The 17,972-nt window shown below is 42.8% G+C and overlaps 1 protein-coding gene across 1 annotated transcript in view; it reads left to right on the top strand.

Annotated features, from left to right (window-relative positions):
* Window positions 1–745: 745 nt before the first annotated feature.
* The window catches only part of PNPT1 (polyribonucleotide nucleotidyltransferase 1), a 35,781-nt gene continuing 18,554 nt past the window's right edge, over window positions 746–17,972 (top strand). The window contains exons 1-11 of the mRNA XM_072140600.1: window positions 746–1,001; window positions 2,572–2,632; window positions 3,314–3,388; window positions 4,499–4,604; window positions 5,195–5,244; window positions 6,693–6,756; window positions 7,020–7,067; window positions 11,310–11,423; window positions 13,636–13,822; window positions 16,028–16,079; window positions 16,948–17,005. Coding sequence (XP_071996701.1) covers window positions 832–1,001; window positions 2,572–2,632; window positions 3,314–3,388; window positions 4,499–4,604; window positions 5,195–5,244; window positions 6,693–6,756; window positions 7,020–7,067; window positions 11,310–11,423; window positions 13,636–13,822; window positions 16,028–16,079; window positions 16,948–17,005 — 985 coding nt within the window. The 5' untranslated portion in view covers window positions 746–831. The remainder of the gene's footprint in view (window positions 1,002–2,571; window positions 2,633–3,313; window positions 3,389–4,498; window positions 4,605–5,194; window positions 5,245–6,692; window positions 6,757–7,019; window positions 7,068–11,309; window positions 11,424–13,635; window positions 13,823–16,027; window positions 16,080–16,947; window positions 17,006–17,972) is intronic.

Genomic DNA, 17,972 nt, shown 5'->3' on the forward strand with positions numbered 1-17,972 from the left:
ATATGCCGTTCAGATAGGGAGTAAGCTGTAAAAGCTGGATTTAACTGTGAGGCTGGCAAGGGGTAAATGGGCAGGCTTCTCCATGAACCGTACAACAGAATGACCCCCTACTCTGGGTCAATACATAAGGGCGAAAACACTTCATCATGCCCAGTCTGTGAACCCTGGTCCTTGCAGTTGTCACATTTAGGGATTGGAACTCCAAGCATCAAATTTATATATGATACAAGACGTGTCTGAGCTCTGAGCTTTAATGAATGTTACAGATCAGCGCTATGACTCTGCAGGGAAGCAGGGACTCCTGATATATAACTTTGATGCTTGGAGTCCCCTCCCAGCAATAACCACATAGAACAGGGATTCACAGACTGAGGATGTTCATCTTATGCATAAAACTGATGAAATCACTAAGGTGTGAACTGGTCTTAAGATTGCAGATTTTTAGCTTTGAGGAATAGAAAATAAACTTTAAAACAAATTAAACATAAATTCGATCCATTTCATACACTGGACCTGAACATGTTAAACATGTATGAGGAAGTTATTATTATTTAGTATTATTCCTGTACTATATGTATGTATATATATATAGTCCTTGTGTAGCTGGTGGCTGCCCAGCTATACAAATAGCATTGGAAACGATGGCTCCATGCGCCCCCTGGCGGCAGTACAGGGCACATACATTACAGAATTACGTCATTCCTCCACTGCCTGTGACCTCTACAAGCTCCTCCCAAGACACTGAGAAGCGAAACTGTAGAGGTCGTGGTGACGTAGCCTGGAAGAAGCCAATTAGCGCAGGCGTTGTTGGGAGGCCGTCAGACAGCTGTCATGGCCGCCTCCTTGCGATGCCGGTTTGAAGTGATGAGCGGGCTGCTGTGCAGGACATGGGGCTCCGCCGGGGGTCGGAGGGGGCGCTGTGCTGTGCTCTGGCCCCGGTCACACGTGTGCGGAGCCGCACGGGCTGCCAGCCGCTCTGTGTGTGTGGAGCTGGGGGGCAGGTAACTGCTGGCATGGGGCACACGTGACATGTAGTGGCTGGCATAGGGCATGGATATAGTATATATTAGTATAGCATTCCCTTACATCCGGGGTTTTGTCCATAGTTGCATACACATAGCTGTACTATGGCAGGGACTCTACTACTGCCACTCTGTAATCTGTTTCATCTACTGGTTTATAAGAAACGTTTCCTTTAAAATCCGAGACCCCTTTAAGACAGGGGATTCACAGCATAAGCTTAGTCTGTGATACCTATTGCATGACCTGAGTCGTCCTGTCACCTGACCTTTACTAATGTAAAGGGATGGGGGTTGCATCACAACTGCAATGTCTAGTGATATCCCCCCTGTACTGCTCTGGAGGTCCTAGTTACACCCCCCCCCCCCCCTGTACTGCTCTGGAGGTCCTAGTTACACCCCCCCCCCCCCTGTACTGCTCTGGTGGTCCTAGTTACACCCCCCACACCCTCCCCATCCCTTGTTCTGCTCTGGAGGTCCTAGTTACAACATCCCTGGGTTCATTCGCTTCACTTCTTTGACCTCTAGGAAACTGCTACAGATAAGGGTGCTGTCACACATATCGCTTTAGAAATGGAGGGGGGTGAGCCGCGGCCTGATCGCATATACATTTATTTGAAACGCATGCGATCTGTAACCAGCACCCGTTGTTTGGCATTTAGACAGTACATGACACCGGGTGCTGGTTACTGATTGCCTGCGCTTCTATGCAATCATTTCTAAATGGAGTCAAAACGCTATGTGTGACAGCTCCTGAAGCCAAATACATCGCACAGGAAAGTTGTCATGATGGTCGGGTCGCCAGTTCGCTGGAGCTGATCCTCACCGTGTTCTAGAATATTGAAGAAAAGTTAATTCATGTGTAGATAAATATTTATGTAACATCGATTTATCTGTAAGGATATTAAAAAAAATCTTCCTGTGCTAAACACCTAACAAAAGCAAAAAAAAAAAACATCTGCACCCACATCCAAAACACCCAATCTGTTCAAATAAAAATATCCAATACAGTAAGAACCAAAACTATTTCAACTAAAAAGTGTTGTACATTTTCAAACATGATATCGATAAAAACTACAGGCTGTCCCTCAAAAACTCCGCAGCTCAGTGCAGACGTATAGGAAAAAATATATATATAGCAAAAAACTAAATAGGCTCATTCCTTAAAGGGGCGGCCAGAAATCAGTGGTTTTATGGGCCACATGTGCTGTTATCATAACACTATACCTCTGGTCTAGTGCAGCTCCTCCCATCACCGCCGGATGTGGCTCCTGATACATCCTGCGCGTGCGGCTTCTATTCCACTGTAGTGGGAGACATCACGGCTGACCCACTGTGCACTGGCAGAGGTCACCGGTGACAGGAGGCGCTGTGCCGGGCCAGAGATAAGTTCTTTTGCACAATCTGGTACCCATAAAATAAAAATGTTTGTTCCCGGATACCCCGTAGAGTCTTAATTGGACGATCTAGTGTAGACTTAGACTGTCCTTGTTCTTTATTGTTGTTGAATATGTTTCTCACACTTGTCTTTAATTTTTTTGTCTGCTGGTAGGAAGTTGGAAATCACTTCTGGGAAGTTGGCACGTTTTGCAGATGGATGTGCGGTAGTAAAGGTACCATAACTCGTATATATGGTAGTTCCCTGATATTGTTATTGGTTGCTTTCACATGTATACTATGTACAATCTGCTCAGCTCCTCCTGTTCTATAACATGGTGCCTGCAGATAGAACATTATATACAATCAGCTCAGCTACACATGCTCTATTACATGCCACCTGCAGATAGGGCACTATCCCCCTCCTTTATAACATGCTTCCTGCTGACAGGGCACTATGTACAATCAGTTCCTCTTCCTGAAGATGGAGCACTATGTACAGACTGCTTATCTCCTCCTACTCTATAATATGCAGATGGTGCATTATGTTAAAACTACTTATAATCTGCTGTCTCCAAATAGGAAACATTTGTGTAACCCTCCTGCTGTATAACATGCTGCCTGCAGATAGGACATTGTACGATCTGCTCAGCTCCTTATGCTCTATAACATGCTGCCTCCATATTGAAAACATTTGCTTAACCTTCTCAGCTCCTCCTGCTCTATAACATGCTACCTGCAGATAGGACACTGTACAATCTGCTTAGCTCCTCCTGCTCTATAACATGCTGCTTGCACATAACACTACATTTTTATGGCTACATGTTCCCTTTTAGATTTTGCTTCATAACACTGAATAACTTTCAACCTTTGGAGATTTTCGTGTGATCTAATATATTATGTATCTTTTTCTCTAGCTGGGTGATACTTCTGTAATGGTTACAGCTGTGAGTAAAACAAAACCGTCTCCATCCCAGTTCATGCCATTAGTGGTAAGTGTCATCAGAGGATCAGAGAAGAATCTAGGTGGTCCATGTAAATTCTCCTACAGTCTTGTGACCTTTCCATAAGACTGCCAGGGACTAGCTGATTGTTATGCTACAATGCTCATATTTTTTGGAATATGTTTTGGCCCAACTTTTTCTCAGTGTTTCACAGCACAAAAGCGAACCTGGTATCCCCATGGGTTCACAGGATTAACCCTTTAGTGTGTTGTCATATTTTAAAAGCTTTTAGAAGTAGTGTTTGTGTCTATTTAGCACAAATATATATAACTATAATATATATATATATAGCGGTGGCCTACTTAAAGGTCTGGGGCGGGCTATTTAAAAATAATAAAGGTGTACTTACCACCTCTGGCGCCGCTGATGTCCTTTTGATCTGTGCCCCTATTTGTTTACAGGCGCACAGGGAGCTTCCGGTCCGGGATACGGCCGGCTCCTCCCATCCGTCCCTATCTCTCAGCGTTGTAAGCGCTGGGAGATGGTGTCGGATGGGAGCTTCCGGTCAGCTACAAGCTCCCTGTGCGCCCCTGTAAACAAACCGGCTCACAGATGAGACGGACTGGGGCGCGGGACATCGGCGGTGCCGGAGGAGGTAAGTACATGTTTGTTGTTTTTAAATAGCCCTCCACAGCCCGGCCCTAAGTAAATTTTTATACTCGGATAATCCCTATAAAGACACCCGACTTACAGTCGACCCATAGTTCAAGACGGACCCCTCTAGTGAAGCTCTCTGAATGCTTTACTATAGTCCCAGGCAATAATCAGCTGTAAAGTGTCTGTAATGAAGTGTTATTGATAATCCTTGGTCATATTACAGCAAAAAATGTTGAAACTCCAATTGTCATTGGGGCCAAAAAATTTTTTGTCTGGCTCTACAATTATAAAATATACAGTTTTGACTTACATACAAATTCAATTTAAGATTAAATGCATGTTTTGCACAATTTATAATCTCATGCTGCTTTTTTATTTTTTTGCACCTGGTCCCTGTTACTAATAAAAGTATTTAGTAATACATTAGAGAATGTTGTTTTTTTTGTTTATTTTTTTTAGTTTCTAGAGAACCCCTTTAACATTTGAAACTTTTTCTTATAGGTTGACTACAGACAGAAAGCTGCCGCTGCTGGAAGGATTCCCACAAATCATCTGAGAAGAGAACTTGGCTCAACTCCACATGAAATTCTTACAAGCAGAGTTATAGGTGAGGGTTTTCATTTTAGGTTGCACAAACATAATCCAAGAGCAAAAAAAAAAAAAGGGCCAAAATCAGCACAATTGATAGTAAAACTGGTGGAAACTTGACACGCTAGATACCATTAGTGTGACTTCACATTTAAGCTAAAACCACACGGTTGCTCTCATTCTGTGAGTCACAGACTGTGTGCTGTACCGATTTCATGGACGTAATGCAGTGCTGAGGACGGGTCACCAAGCAGCATAATGATATATGGTACCGTTTCCTTGCAAAACAGCAGTGCTGTACTGAGAACATGATTATAGTTTGGAGGGGAAGCAGGAAATCCTAGCATCAAGTATCACTATGGTGCTCAGAGTCCCATCCCCAGCAGTGCTATATTGTAACCTGTGTCTACATCTGCCACCTTTACTTAGTGCTTTGGGAGTAGGTTGGCCTTAGCTTTAGTACAGTCATTGATTCATTGAGGGTCTTTATTATGGCTACACACTGCTGTGCCATGGACGCCTGTCGTGTTGGAAAGTTGTTGTGACGTGGTTTAATAATGTTATGATGATATTGATCACTTATTATTCTGTATCTTTTTCTGTTCTCAGATCGGTCAATTCGGCCTCTTTTTCCTGCTGGATATTTCTATGATACACAGGTGAGTGTTAAAGCATCAATTTAAAAGGATAGAGGATAACTAATGTCTTGGCTATCTCTGGCTGCTCCCATAGACAGTGAATACATTAGCTGGACAAGCATTCGCCCTGCCACTCCATTAAATAGAATGGTAGGGTACATGTTCATCTTTCTGCTCCACCCATTAATAGATCCCTGCAGTGGAAACCTCATCGATCAATTAGTTATCCAGTGAATAGGGGTTAACTTAAGGTGTTACTGTAAAGTTATAGTGATTTTACCAAATGATGCGATTCCTCCTTTGAAAAGAAACAGAACGATGCCTACTTTGTGCTGCTCGTTCTTTTCTTTCCAAAGTTCTGGCATTTTCTGTTCTAAGAGTGTTTGACAAAAATCTTCCTCACCAGAGGTGAAGTAGGCGGAGACTAATACCTGTCAGTCTATGCCATCCGGCGGAGGCCAGCTAGCTTGTCCACAGACCCCATGATGCCTTGTATTCTCTCTCAAAGTAATTTAGCATTAAATCCATTCAGTTTCCTAAATGTAAATCCAGTGAACTCTGCACAGTGCACATACAGGATGTATATGGTGACAGCCTGGCAGCTTCCATCAGATGGAGGAGTAAGGAACATGTAATAAGTGGAGAAATCATTAGTACATGAAGTCTATAACCTGTGCTGTGCGAGCACTAAGGGTTAATAGCTTATCTACACAGAGCAGATACTGCCGATGACAAGGTGGGTGAAGTGAGCAGCATAAGGAGAGGAGAGAGACAGAGAAAGTTCTGTAGAATCATAGACTGAGATGGAGGGACTGATAGGGAACATGAAGGATCTTGTACCTCACTATTCTGTGCAGGAGACATCTGCATTCACACATCCAGCACTGCTACATTCACTGTCACATGGCCGCCTCCTCGGTGAGCAAGGAGCAGCAGCTCCGCCCCTCCTGTGAAACCGACTCAGAAACAAAGTGTAAATAAAGTATAGATTCATAGGGATTAGCACATGGAGAGAAAGCAGCTATTGCAGCTCTGATGTAATCTGAGGGGGATAGCATGGAAACCACTGAGTATAGGTAGCAAAGATAATAGGCAAAGTCGTTTTGAATCCTAAGAGCTATTGATTTGTGGTCCACATTTCTATTGTTGACCCCTTTTGCTGAGTGTTGAGCCAATACTTTTGTAAAACCTAGCTTCAGGCTCCTAGTGGCCAGGCTTATACCAATAAAAAAAAAAGGGATTTTGCAGGCAGTATAAAAAATGCACTTTTATCCCACAACAACACTCTTCCCAGAAACTGCATTTGTGTATAAGCTGTAATTTCAGCCCATTGAAAGAAGTGATGTATTTCATGAAGAAAAATCTTGTATGTTTTCTTATCACGCATAGTATTTTCTATTCATAGTTGTTAATCTTTCTTGTGTTTATTTACTAACATTATTGCATTTGTTATTTGTTACCAATTACAGATCCTATGTAATCTATTGGCAGTCGATGGCATCAATGAACCTGACGTGTTAGCCATAAATGGAGGTATTGCTAATAAATAGTGTTTTTATCTCTAGTCCTTAAAAGGCCTTGACAGGTTTGCTTACCATTAGTAATTTGTGGGACATTGCTAGACTATACCATGAATTGCTACATGGAATTGCAAAATGTATTCTTTTAATTGTATAAATGTAAGATTTAGACTGAGAAAACCTTTTTGAAGAGGACATGTCACCTAGACTGACTTTGCTGTAATGATTGGATTCTATGTGTCCTATATATAACTTTAACCTTTCTGTATTTTTTAGCCTCTGCTGCACTGGCATTATCGGACATACCTTGGAATGGACCAGTAGGTAAATAAATATAGTAACTTTATTACTAAGTTTAAAGGATTTGTCTCAAGTTTAGAAGTTATCCCACAAGATAGAGGATAACAAAGAGAGACCAGTGAAGATCTGACTGCTGGGACCCCCAACTCTCCATACAATGGGAATCCCATTATCACTAATGGGTAGGGGATGAGCATGAACCCTTCATTTCCACTCTGTGTGAGTGCTGGAGGTAACGAAGCACTGTGCTCAGCAATCTCAGGCATTTGCATGTAAGTGAATGGAGCAGCATGGTGCATTCTCATCATGCAATAGTTCCCCATTGTCTGGATAGCTGGGGAGTCTCGTGATGAGTGGCAGACCCAGCATTCAGACCCTCAACGATCATCTAGCTATAGGATAGGTAATAACTTAAATACTTAAGACAACCTCTTTAAAGAGTTTGCCAAAACTCTGGTTTTATAGACCTATTCTGTGGATTATTACTGTGTCAGCAGGAATCTGACACCCGGAACTATATAGTGGAGGCTGCTGAAAGCAGATGGCTCTGTACACTTTGTTAGAAAACTGCAGCTCAGCTCCTATTCAAGTGATAGGTCACCAATATCAGATATATCCTGGATATTTGTTAGCAGATCTGACTTTATTTTACACAACGTTTTTGGTGGTGATCCCTAAACAATTAACAACATATACTAATACAGGGGTCAGGAACCTTTTTGGCTGAGAGAGCCATAAGCGCCAAATATTTTAAAATATAATTCTGCGAGAGCCGTACAATATGTTTAAAGGGTCACTGACAGAACAAGGGCTCCAGCAGTCATTAGTACAGCAAGGAGTGTTCCTCCCTGCTGTACTAAGCCACAACTGGAGAAAAACAATGGTAAAAATAGATAATTTACAGTCGCGCTGCGAATGCATGACATCTTGTCCAGCACTCTTCCTTCTTCTGCGCACGACTAAAAGCTGGCATCTCTCATCAGGTGGGAAGAAGCCAGATCCAGTCATGCCCATTAAAAAGAAGAAGCCAGAGGCCTGGAAGAGTTGTCAAGCATCACAAGCTCCAATGTAAATTATCTAGTTTTTATTTTACAGGGAATTACCATTGTTTTGGTCCAGTGGTGGCTTAGTACAGCAGGAAGGAACACTGTTACGCACAAGCCTCAGCTGATGCAGAACCTCCTCATACATGCAAAGACGGCAGGAGTAAGACCTGCCGTCTTTGCATCCCACACAGTCACAGTGGCCTAATACTGCACACACATAAACAATACATGTCACACACTGATACTGAACACAGTGCATGTGACACACTGCACACACATAAACACACAGTTCAATACATGTGACACATTGCACACGCATAAACACAGAACAATACACGTGACACACTGCACACACATAAACACAGAACAATACATGTCACACACAGTACAATGCATGTCACACACAGTACAATGCATGTCACACACAGTACAATGCATGTGACACACTGAAACTGCACACACATAAACACACATTACAATACATGTGACACACTGCACACACATAAACACACAGTACAATACATGTGACACACTGCACACACATAAACACACAGTACAATACATGTGACACACTGCACACACATAAACACACATTACAATACATGTGACACACTGCACACACATAAACACAGAACAATACATGTGACACATTGCACAAACATAAACACACAGTACAATACATGTCACACACGGTACAATACATGTCACACACGGTACAATACATGTCACACACGGTACAATACATGTCACACACTGCACACACACAGTACAATACATGTCACACACTGCACACACACAGTACAATACATGTCACACACTGCACACACACAGTACAATACATGTCACACACTGCACACACACAGTACAATACATGTCACACACTGACACTTACATCTTCTGAATAGATCCCAAATCGCCCAGGATATCAGTGCAGGGGTCTGTACAGAGGCTGCACAGGAAGCTCAGGCTCTGCTCTCTGAGCTGGATCCCGGCAGACATGAGCTTCAGCCCCTCCCCCCTCCTCACACAGTCGGCTGCTGCTGGAGAGGGTGAGGGACAGCTCCAGCAGCGCGAGGCTCAATCCCGGAAGACCTCGTGGTCATGTGACCGCAGCAACAACGGTGTGTATACAATTACTGGCTCCGGTCACATGACCATCCATCGGGCGTAAGTGTCTGCCAGGACTGAGGGAGGAGAGAAGCCCCCAAGCGCATTTATACACTCGGGGCTTTTTTAAGTGAGTACATTTTTTGAACGCGATCTCAGGATGCGGCCCTGGCCGCGAGCCAGATGCGGCCACCAAAAGAGCCACAGTTTCCCGACCCCTGTACTAATAAAATAACTGGACTCTACGAGAAATCTGCTTCTAACATGTTGCGTTAAAAAAGGCAGAAAGACTTCAAAGGATTCTTTGGGCTTTGATCAGACACCTTAACCGATAAAATGGAGCAAAATTTTGGACTCCTAAAATCTGATATTGATGAACTATTCCATAGGTCATGAATCTTTCCAATCTTCCTTTTAAAGCCCTTTTTATGATCTAAATGTCTGATAGATGCAGGTCCCACTTCTGGGACACCCACTTATCTCTAAATTGAACCCCCTGGACCAGAGGTCGCACTAACATTTTTCCAGAAGGGTAAAAATACTCCTCTCACCATTTTTGAGGAGTATTTTTACCCGAGGAGGAGTATGAAAATTTCGGTAGCACACTGCGCACACACTACACTCGCACACTGCGCACACACTACACTCGCACACTGCGCACACACTACACTCGCACACTGCGCACACACTACACTCGCACACTGCGCACACACCACACTGCGCACACACCACACTGCGCACACACCACACTGCGCACACACCACACTGCGCACACACCACACTGCGCACACACCACACACAACACAGCACACACTACTCACACATACAGAACACAGCACACACTACTCACACATACAGAACACAGCACACACTACTCACACATACAGAACACAGCACACACTACACACACATACAGAACACAGCACACACTACTCACACATACAGAACACAGAACACAGCACACACTACTCACACATACAGAACACAGCACACACTACTCACATATACAGAACACAGCACACACTACACACACATACAGAACACAGCACACACTACACACACATACAGAACACAGCACACACTACACACACATACAGAACACAGCACACACTACTCACACATACAGAACACAGCACACACTACACACACATACAGAACACAGCACACACACACACACTACTCACACATACAGAACACAGCACACACTACTCACACATACAGAACACAGCACACACTACTCACACATACAGAACACAGCACACACTACACACACATACAGAACACAGCACACACTACACTCACACATACAGAACACAGCACACACTACACTCACACATACAGAACACAGCACACACTACACTCACACATACAGAACACAGCACACACTACACTCACACATACAGAACACAGCACACACTACACTCACACATACAGAACACAGCACACACTACACTCACACATACAGAACACAGCACACACTACTCACACATACAGAACACAGCACACACTACTCACACATACAGAACACAGCACACACTACTCACACATACAGAACACAGAACACAGCACACACTACTCACACATACAGAACACAGCACACACTACTCACACATACAGAACACAGCACACACTACACTCACACATACAGAACACAGCACACACTACACTCACACACAGAACATTACACCTACAATTACACACTCACCCGTCCGGATCTGCGGGCAGGTAGAGATGGAGCAGGACAGGGAGCAGCAGCCCCGCTGTCGACAGGTATCGCGGGGCCTGCGCTCTCTCTCCGGAGCGCTGATGACACAGATCACTGTGTCAAGTGTCGCGCTGAGCGGTCCGGCGCGCGCTGTGATCGCGCGACATTTACCTCTTTTGCAGCGCGCGCCGAGCCGCTCAGCCTGCGCGCTGCAAGGAATAATTGCCAAGCGTAACTTTACGCATGGCAATTATTTTGGGGGGTAATGGCGCCTCATCACGCGTCTATGACGCGTGGTGAGGCGTTAATGCGACCTCTGCCCTGGACCATATCCCTTTGGCTGCCTGCTTACACTCTAATCCAGACATGTTATAACTATACTATACGGTATTTTTCTTGTCCTTATAGGAGCTGTTCGAATTGGCCTACGTGATGGGGAGTTTATTGTTAACCCTAACAGAAAGGAAATGTCAACCAGTTTATTGAATTTAGTAGTCACTGGGTCTGCCCAAAACCAAGTTGGTAAGTAAACTACTGACATGTTGCCACTGTCCCTCATGATCACCAGCAAGAGTAGGGTTCCCCAAACTACGGCCAGCGCCGGGCCCCCGCGGCCTTCGACAGTCGGGCGGGAGCCTCCGTCCGTCCGGACAGGAAGCTCCTGCCCGTCACTGTGTAGTGCTCGATGCGGCCTGAAACGGCCGCTCGAGCACTATTGCTGGAGCGATGTGGCCGGAATACAACCCGGCACACATCGCTCTTTGAACTTGGATGCGCGCCTTCCTGCCCGGACGCGGCAAGAAGATAGAAGACGCCGCGGGAGACTTAAATGAGTACAGGGTTTTTATTTTTTATTAAAAACGGTAGTAAAAAGATTGTGGTGACCGGGGGCCAATAGTTAGTTATGAGGGGCAGTATAGGAAATAATTAATGGTGAGGGGCAGTATAGGAAATAATTAATTATGAGGGGCAGAATCGGAAATAATTAATGGTGAGGGACATTATAGGAAATAATTAATTATGAGGGGCAGCATAGGAAATAATTATGAGGGGCAGCATAGGAAATAATTAATGGTGGGGGGCAGCATAGGAAATAATTAATGGTGGGGGGCAGCATAGGAAATAATTAATGGTGGGGGGCAGCATAGGAAATAATTAATGGTGGGGGGCAGCATAGGAAATAATTAATGGTGGAGGGCAGCATAGGAAATAATTAATGGTGAGGGGCAGCATAGGAAATAATTAATGGTGAGGGGCAGCATAGGAAATAATTAATGGTGAGGGGCAGCATAGGAAATAATTAATGGTGAGGGGCAGCATAGGAAATAATTAATGGTGAGGGGCAGCATAGGAAATAATTAATGGTGGGGGGCAGCATAGGCAATAATTAATGGTGGGGGTATAGGAAATAATTAATGGTGGGGGTATAGGAAATAATTAATTATGAGGGGTAGTCTAGTAATTAATGGGGGGGAGGCATATTCAATAATTAATGGAGAGGGGTCCCAGTATATTTAATAATTAATTGTCCCAATTAAGTCATTAATTGGGCCAATATTTAAAATAGTTCACAAGGGGGTGCAGTATATTAAATAATTAATTGAGGGGGTGCCCAGTGTATTATGGATGCGGTCACATGTACTGATATTTATTTTTAAACTTTAGTCCGGCCCTCCAACGGTCTGAGGGGCACAGTGAACGGCCCCCTATGTAAAAAGTTTGGGGACCCCTGAGCAAGAGGGATGCAAAAACGGGGAGCTCCTTAAAGGGACATCTCTATAGCTTACATTAAAAGCAACGTGAATCTGCCTCTATTGATGTGCTCTATAATTTGGTCTACAGAAATTTAGGTCATTTATGTGATGTGCCTCCCATTGTCTTGTATTTTGAAAATTGCTCGCACTGTACCATATGGGCTCTTCATAGTGGGGGCCAAACTCCTATCACCCTTTGACAGCTCAGCCTTCTTGGTTGTCTACTTATAGTTTTAAGATGGATGAGAGTGCACAGCCAGCTAGATGTCATGTAAAGGCTGTACCGAGGCATCATGGGATTGCAAACCAAAGTGGACAGGGCAGAAGAAAAACCTAAAAATCAAGAGGGCTGCACTGCAAAATAATCTGTATCTATAGCAGAACTTCATGTGTAGATGGGAAAGGAGGTGGAGGGGGGTGTAGAGATTTGTGTTTCCACCGAGTCACTTTTTTTTTTATAAGGGGTCATAAAGCGAGACACCTTCAATAAAGCTGCAATGTGGGAACCACATTTTAAATGAAATCTAACATCAAAATCAAGCATAATAAACCTGGGGCAGTTACTCCGAGATCCAGACACTGTGACTGTGGTAATCTTCTTATATTCTTTATCCTTGGCCTCTTTCCTTTTAAAATCAAGTTTTAAAATTATGGTAAGGAGTTTGGTGTTACCAGGGTTCCCTTCATGCTGCAGCTTCACAGGCTGTTACACTGGTGCCCCCTCTTTCCTGCTCCCTCAGTACCTCCCCCCTCCCTCTGCTTTTTTTTATTTCACACACTAGTAGGGGGAATTGCAGTTCGGACTGGCTCTAGTAACGCACCCCCCCCCCCTTATTAGAATAATTATAAAAGTTGATTTTAGGAGGAAGGCGGCCTATATATCTATGAGCATATGCACCTGGTTTATCGTGCTTGATTTCCTTTAAAATATATTTTTTCCCATTGTACAAAGACCTTTTCCCTCTCTCTCTCTTGGGTAGTGATGTTGGAGGCCGCAGCAGAGAACGTATTACAACAGGATTTTTGTCACGCCGTCAAACTGGGAGTGAAGCAAACGAGTCAAATAATCGGCTGCATACAGCAACTAGCCAAAGAACACGGGAAGCCGAAACGCGCTGTGCAGAAAATGTTTAACCCTCCTGAAGAGATTGCAGAGGCTACAAAAACGTGAGGAAACGGATGCATACTCTCTTTAGAGAGCACTGAAGTCAAGTACTCCCCCCTCCCCCTCAGAGTGTCCTCTCTGTGATTGATATCATTCATTAGAATACTTGAGAGCCAGGTATGATGTCCCTGTACACTGAGACATCGATAACAGTGAACGGGCTACTCCAAGATGAGGGGAGCTTGACTTCAGTCCTAAACTCTCCACCTCCTTGACTTTATGCAGCCAGTTTTTATCCAGTTTCAAAGTTGGTTTTCGGGAGGATACCACCTTGCTGGGCTATGTAAAAACATTATCTGGAAGGTGTTTAAAGGAAACCTACCATTTGATTTGATGCAGTATGAAGCAAACATACCTTGAGAATGCTGTAGCTACACTGATGCGGGATCATATCTTGAGTTGAGTGGTTTTGCTGAAAAAAACTATTATAACGTTTAGGACCTTGGGAAAGCTGGATTGCATGATTGCACAAGTTACACAGAGCCTGTATTACAGCTTTTTTAACACATTGGGCTTAGTCCAGACAGGACCTGAGCTGGATCACTCATACACAGCAGCTGGGGGATGGTGCAACAATTGATTATTCTGCCTTCAGGCACAACCCTGGGATAACATCATCCTGTGTAGCAGAGCATAACTAATGTGCTAGGGAAAGTGCTAAGCCCTGGTACAGAAGCAAGACAGCTTCATTATCATAATTTTATAATTGTTTTATCAGCAAAGCCCCTAAGCACAGGGATTAACCAATATATGATCCTGCATCAGTGTAGCTACAGCAGTCTCAAGGTATGTTTGCTTCTTAATGCATTAAATCAAATGGGAGATTTTCTTTAAATGCTTGACAACTTACTGGTAGTGGTTTATTAGGTCAATTTCTGCTGACAGGTTTCTTTTAACAACGTAAAACTTCTATGCTGTCGTCTTTTCCTTTCATGATCTGTTCCTGATCTGAACGTCAAAATCTGCATCAAGAAAACCTGCAGGAGTGACTGCATCCCCAGCACTAATTCAAATACTAATGTATTTTAATTTATTCACTCCCCCTATTAAGCTAGCGGTCCTGACCAGTCCCTCCATAGAGCAGGTGATGGCTGGGACCAGGCGGGACAGTGATGGCGCAATGGAGGGACTGAATAAATTAAAATACAGGCGGTCCCCTTCTTAAGAACACTCGACTTACATACGACCCCTAGTTACAAACGGACCTCCGGATATTGGTAATTTATTGTGCTTTAGTCCTAGGCTACAATAATCAGCTGTAACAGTTATCACAGGCGTCTGTAATGAAGTTTTAGTGTTAATCTTGATTCTTATGACAATCCAACATTTTTAAAATCCAATTGTCACAGAGACCAAAAAAGTTCTGGCTGGGATTACAATGATAAAATATACAGTTCCCACTTACATACAAATTCAACTTAAGAACAAACCTACAGACCCAATCTTGTATGTAACCCGGGGACTGCCTGTACAAGGCCTCTGACGCCCCTGGCTAATTAGAATGATTGTAATTACGTTGTATTGTGTTTAATAAAAGAAGTCCAGGAACTTCTTAGTAGGATACATCTACCATCTGTAAAACTGATGGTAGATGTCCTTTGATCCTGTTAGAATTTGGACTGGACTATAAAGCAACAAAGTTGCCCAGAAAATAGAGGGGTTATCATCCAGTCAGCTCCTGCATGTATCTTGCTTCTTTCTCCACTAGGTGGCGCTCACGCTGTGTTTCCGGGAATGCTATTCTTCCTTGACATGTAAAAACGTGATAAATTATTGAAATGTCTATTGTTAAAAGTGGTGACTTTGCTGTGAGCATCATATTTTTTTTTGTTGCTTTACATATGAGGCTCCAAACAACCCCACAAGCAAAAAAATATGAAGACATTTTGTACTACATTTTATAACATTTTTTTTTTTTTTTATGTTTATGCAAATGAGCTGCTTGGTGCAATTGGGGTGGGGCCTTGTCTGCTAGAGCTCCTGTCTTCTAAGTTGCTTAAGTATCAAATCAGAATTTTTTTTCTAAAGGGTCGGGTCCCTGTGAAGCAGGAGAGGGAGTTCTGGGAAGATTTTACACTGCTGGTTAATCTTGTAGGTGGTTTGGGAGCTGGTAGATTCCTTTAAGATTACTCTGAATACACTGTAAGGAGCGTTGTATCTGGAAATGTTTTTTCATACAGATTTTATTCACCCTTCCTCTATTTCAGACTCGTTTCTGAGCGGTTATATGCAATTTTTTCAGATTTCACCCATGACAAAGTAAGTGTTTTTGCATTTTTTTACTTTAAAAGCCTTGGTTTGTGCCCGTATTGCAACTCGGCTGCATAGAGAAGAATGGAGCATGAGTTGCAATACTGCCCCTAATCATGGTCAGGTGTGGTGCTGGAAAAAGCAGCCATGTTTTTCAACCTCCTGATAACGCGTATACTATAGTTCATGTTCACAGGTTTCTCAGATGGGGAGCCATAGTGATTATCGAGCCTGTCAATAAGTTTTCATTGCAGCGTAATTAAAATAGGAGGTTTTGCTGTCATACACACTAATAGTTATTGGTTATAAAGATCATAAATGTGGCCCTATCCCCCATTCCTGGCATACATGGTTGCCTTGCCATAGTCTAGGGAGGATTTTACCATACACTTGTCACAAACTACAGTAAAGAGCTGCAGATCTTAAAACTAACTCCTCTGACTTGAGCTACAAGTACGTCCGAGGACTATCCGTATGGTACAAACTTTCATTTGGATGGCCCCAAATGCAAATGACAGTTTTTTACAAATCGTGTGGAGGCTGTAGAAAACTTAGAGAAGGTCCTATTTCTTCCCATGTTTGTGGCCCCTGCCTTGTAATAAAAGTCTCAGTTGCTGGCAGGGAGCCAGGTAGTGTGAAACAAAGTTTGATAAAGTACTGAAATGATTCAGAATGCTGACAAAGGCATTTTTAAAATCTGCATAACATAGGCTATTGGACCCTGCTATCAGCCAAAATTATATTCCTGGTGACTGGTTTGCTTTTTCTGCAGCTCAAGTGATCGTTTCATGTTGACATTCATGAGTAGTGACTACACATGCTACTTCAATTTGCTGATGCATGATCCCCCTTCTTCTTCATTTTTTTATTTAAATAGATTTCAAGAGATGAATCTGTGAACAAGGTCAGACTTGAAACTGAGGAAGTGCTGAAAGGTATTACAAACATTTAGACTCTTGTGCCACTGGTGCCTGCAGTTCATTTTTACAGATTTTACTTCCAAATCTTAATGTTACATTGTATGTATTTAAAGGGAATCACCAGATTTTACTTCCCTTTTTTATATGAAATTGCACCCATTTACCTTCAACAAATCTCCTCCAGAAGCATGTGAAAATGAGCAGAATAGAGTCATATTTGCCTGTGATGAGTCGCTTCAAATGCTTCTATCTTTCTATAGGTACTATAGATCTGGAGATACAGTTTAAAAATTGATGGAATTGGAACCACTGTGACCGGAAAAATAAAATTATTTTCTTTCATTTGACACCAAAGCTTCCAGGTACTATAGAACCAAAGGTCTGTCAGAAACAACTCTGCTCTTTTTCACCTTTTTAAGGAGATTTTCTATTATAGGTAAATGAGAGTGATTTACAGTAAAGAGGGAATTCTAGAGAGGACATTTAAATACCTGGTAGTTTAGTGGGGTAAAGTCTGGTGACAGAATCCTTTTAATAATACATCATCATTGCTTTATTGTTCATACAGTGGTAAGGAGTAATGTATGTCGCTGGTTGTATTTGATCCTGCCATGAATGCAGGGCATAGATGTTGCTTCTAACAGTTTTTTGCAAGGATCTTGAGTTCTACATTGTAAAAATGCTCCCAGAAAAAAGGGAACAAAACCTTACAGATATCATCACTCTGCTCCGAGCAAAAAAAAAAAAAAAAAGTTTCATCTTTGACATAAAATGATAAAACAGGAACATTTTTTTAAATTATTTCTTTGAAAATATATAATCAGCTTCCGATAAGATATGTTACAACTATGACATTAGAGGGGGCACTGCTGATCTCCACAATAGGGGTCATGTCTGTGAAAATCCTTCAAAACTATGATCAGGAAAATTTAAATGCAGCAGAAGTAATTTATTATGTCTCTGTGTTGTAGTTTACAATATC

This window comes from Engystomops pustulosus, chromosome 3 (assembly GCF_040894005.1).
Source record: "Engystomops pustulosus chromosome 3, aEngPut4.maternal, whole genome shotgun sequence".
NCBI classification, from domain to species: Eukaryota; Metazoa; Chordata; class Amphibia; order Anura; family Leptodactylidae; genus Engystomops; species Engystomops pustulosus.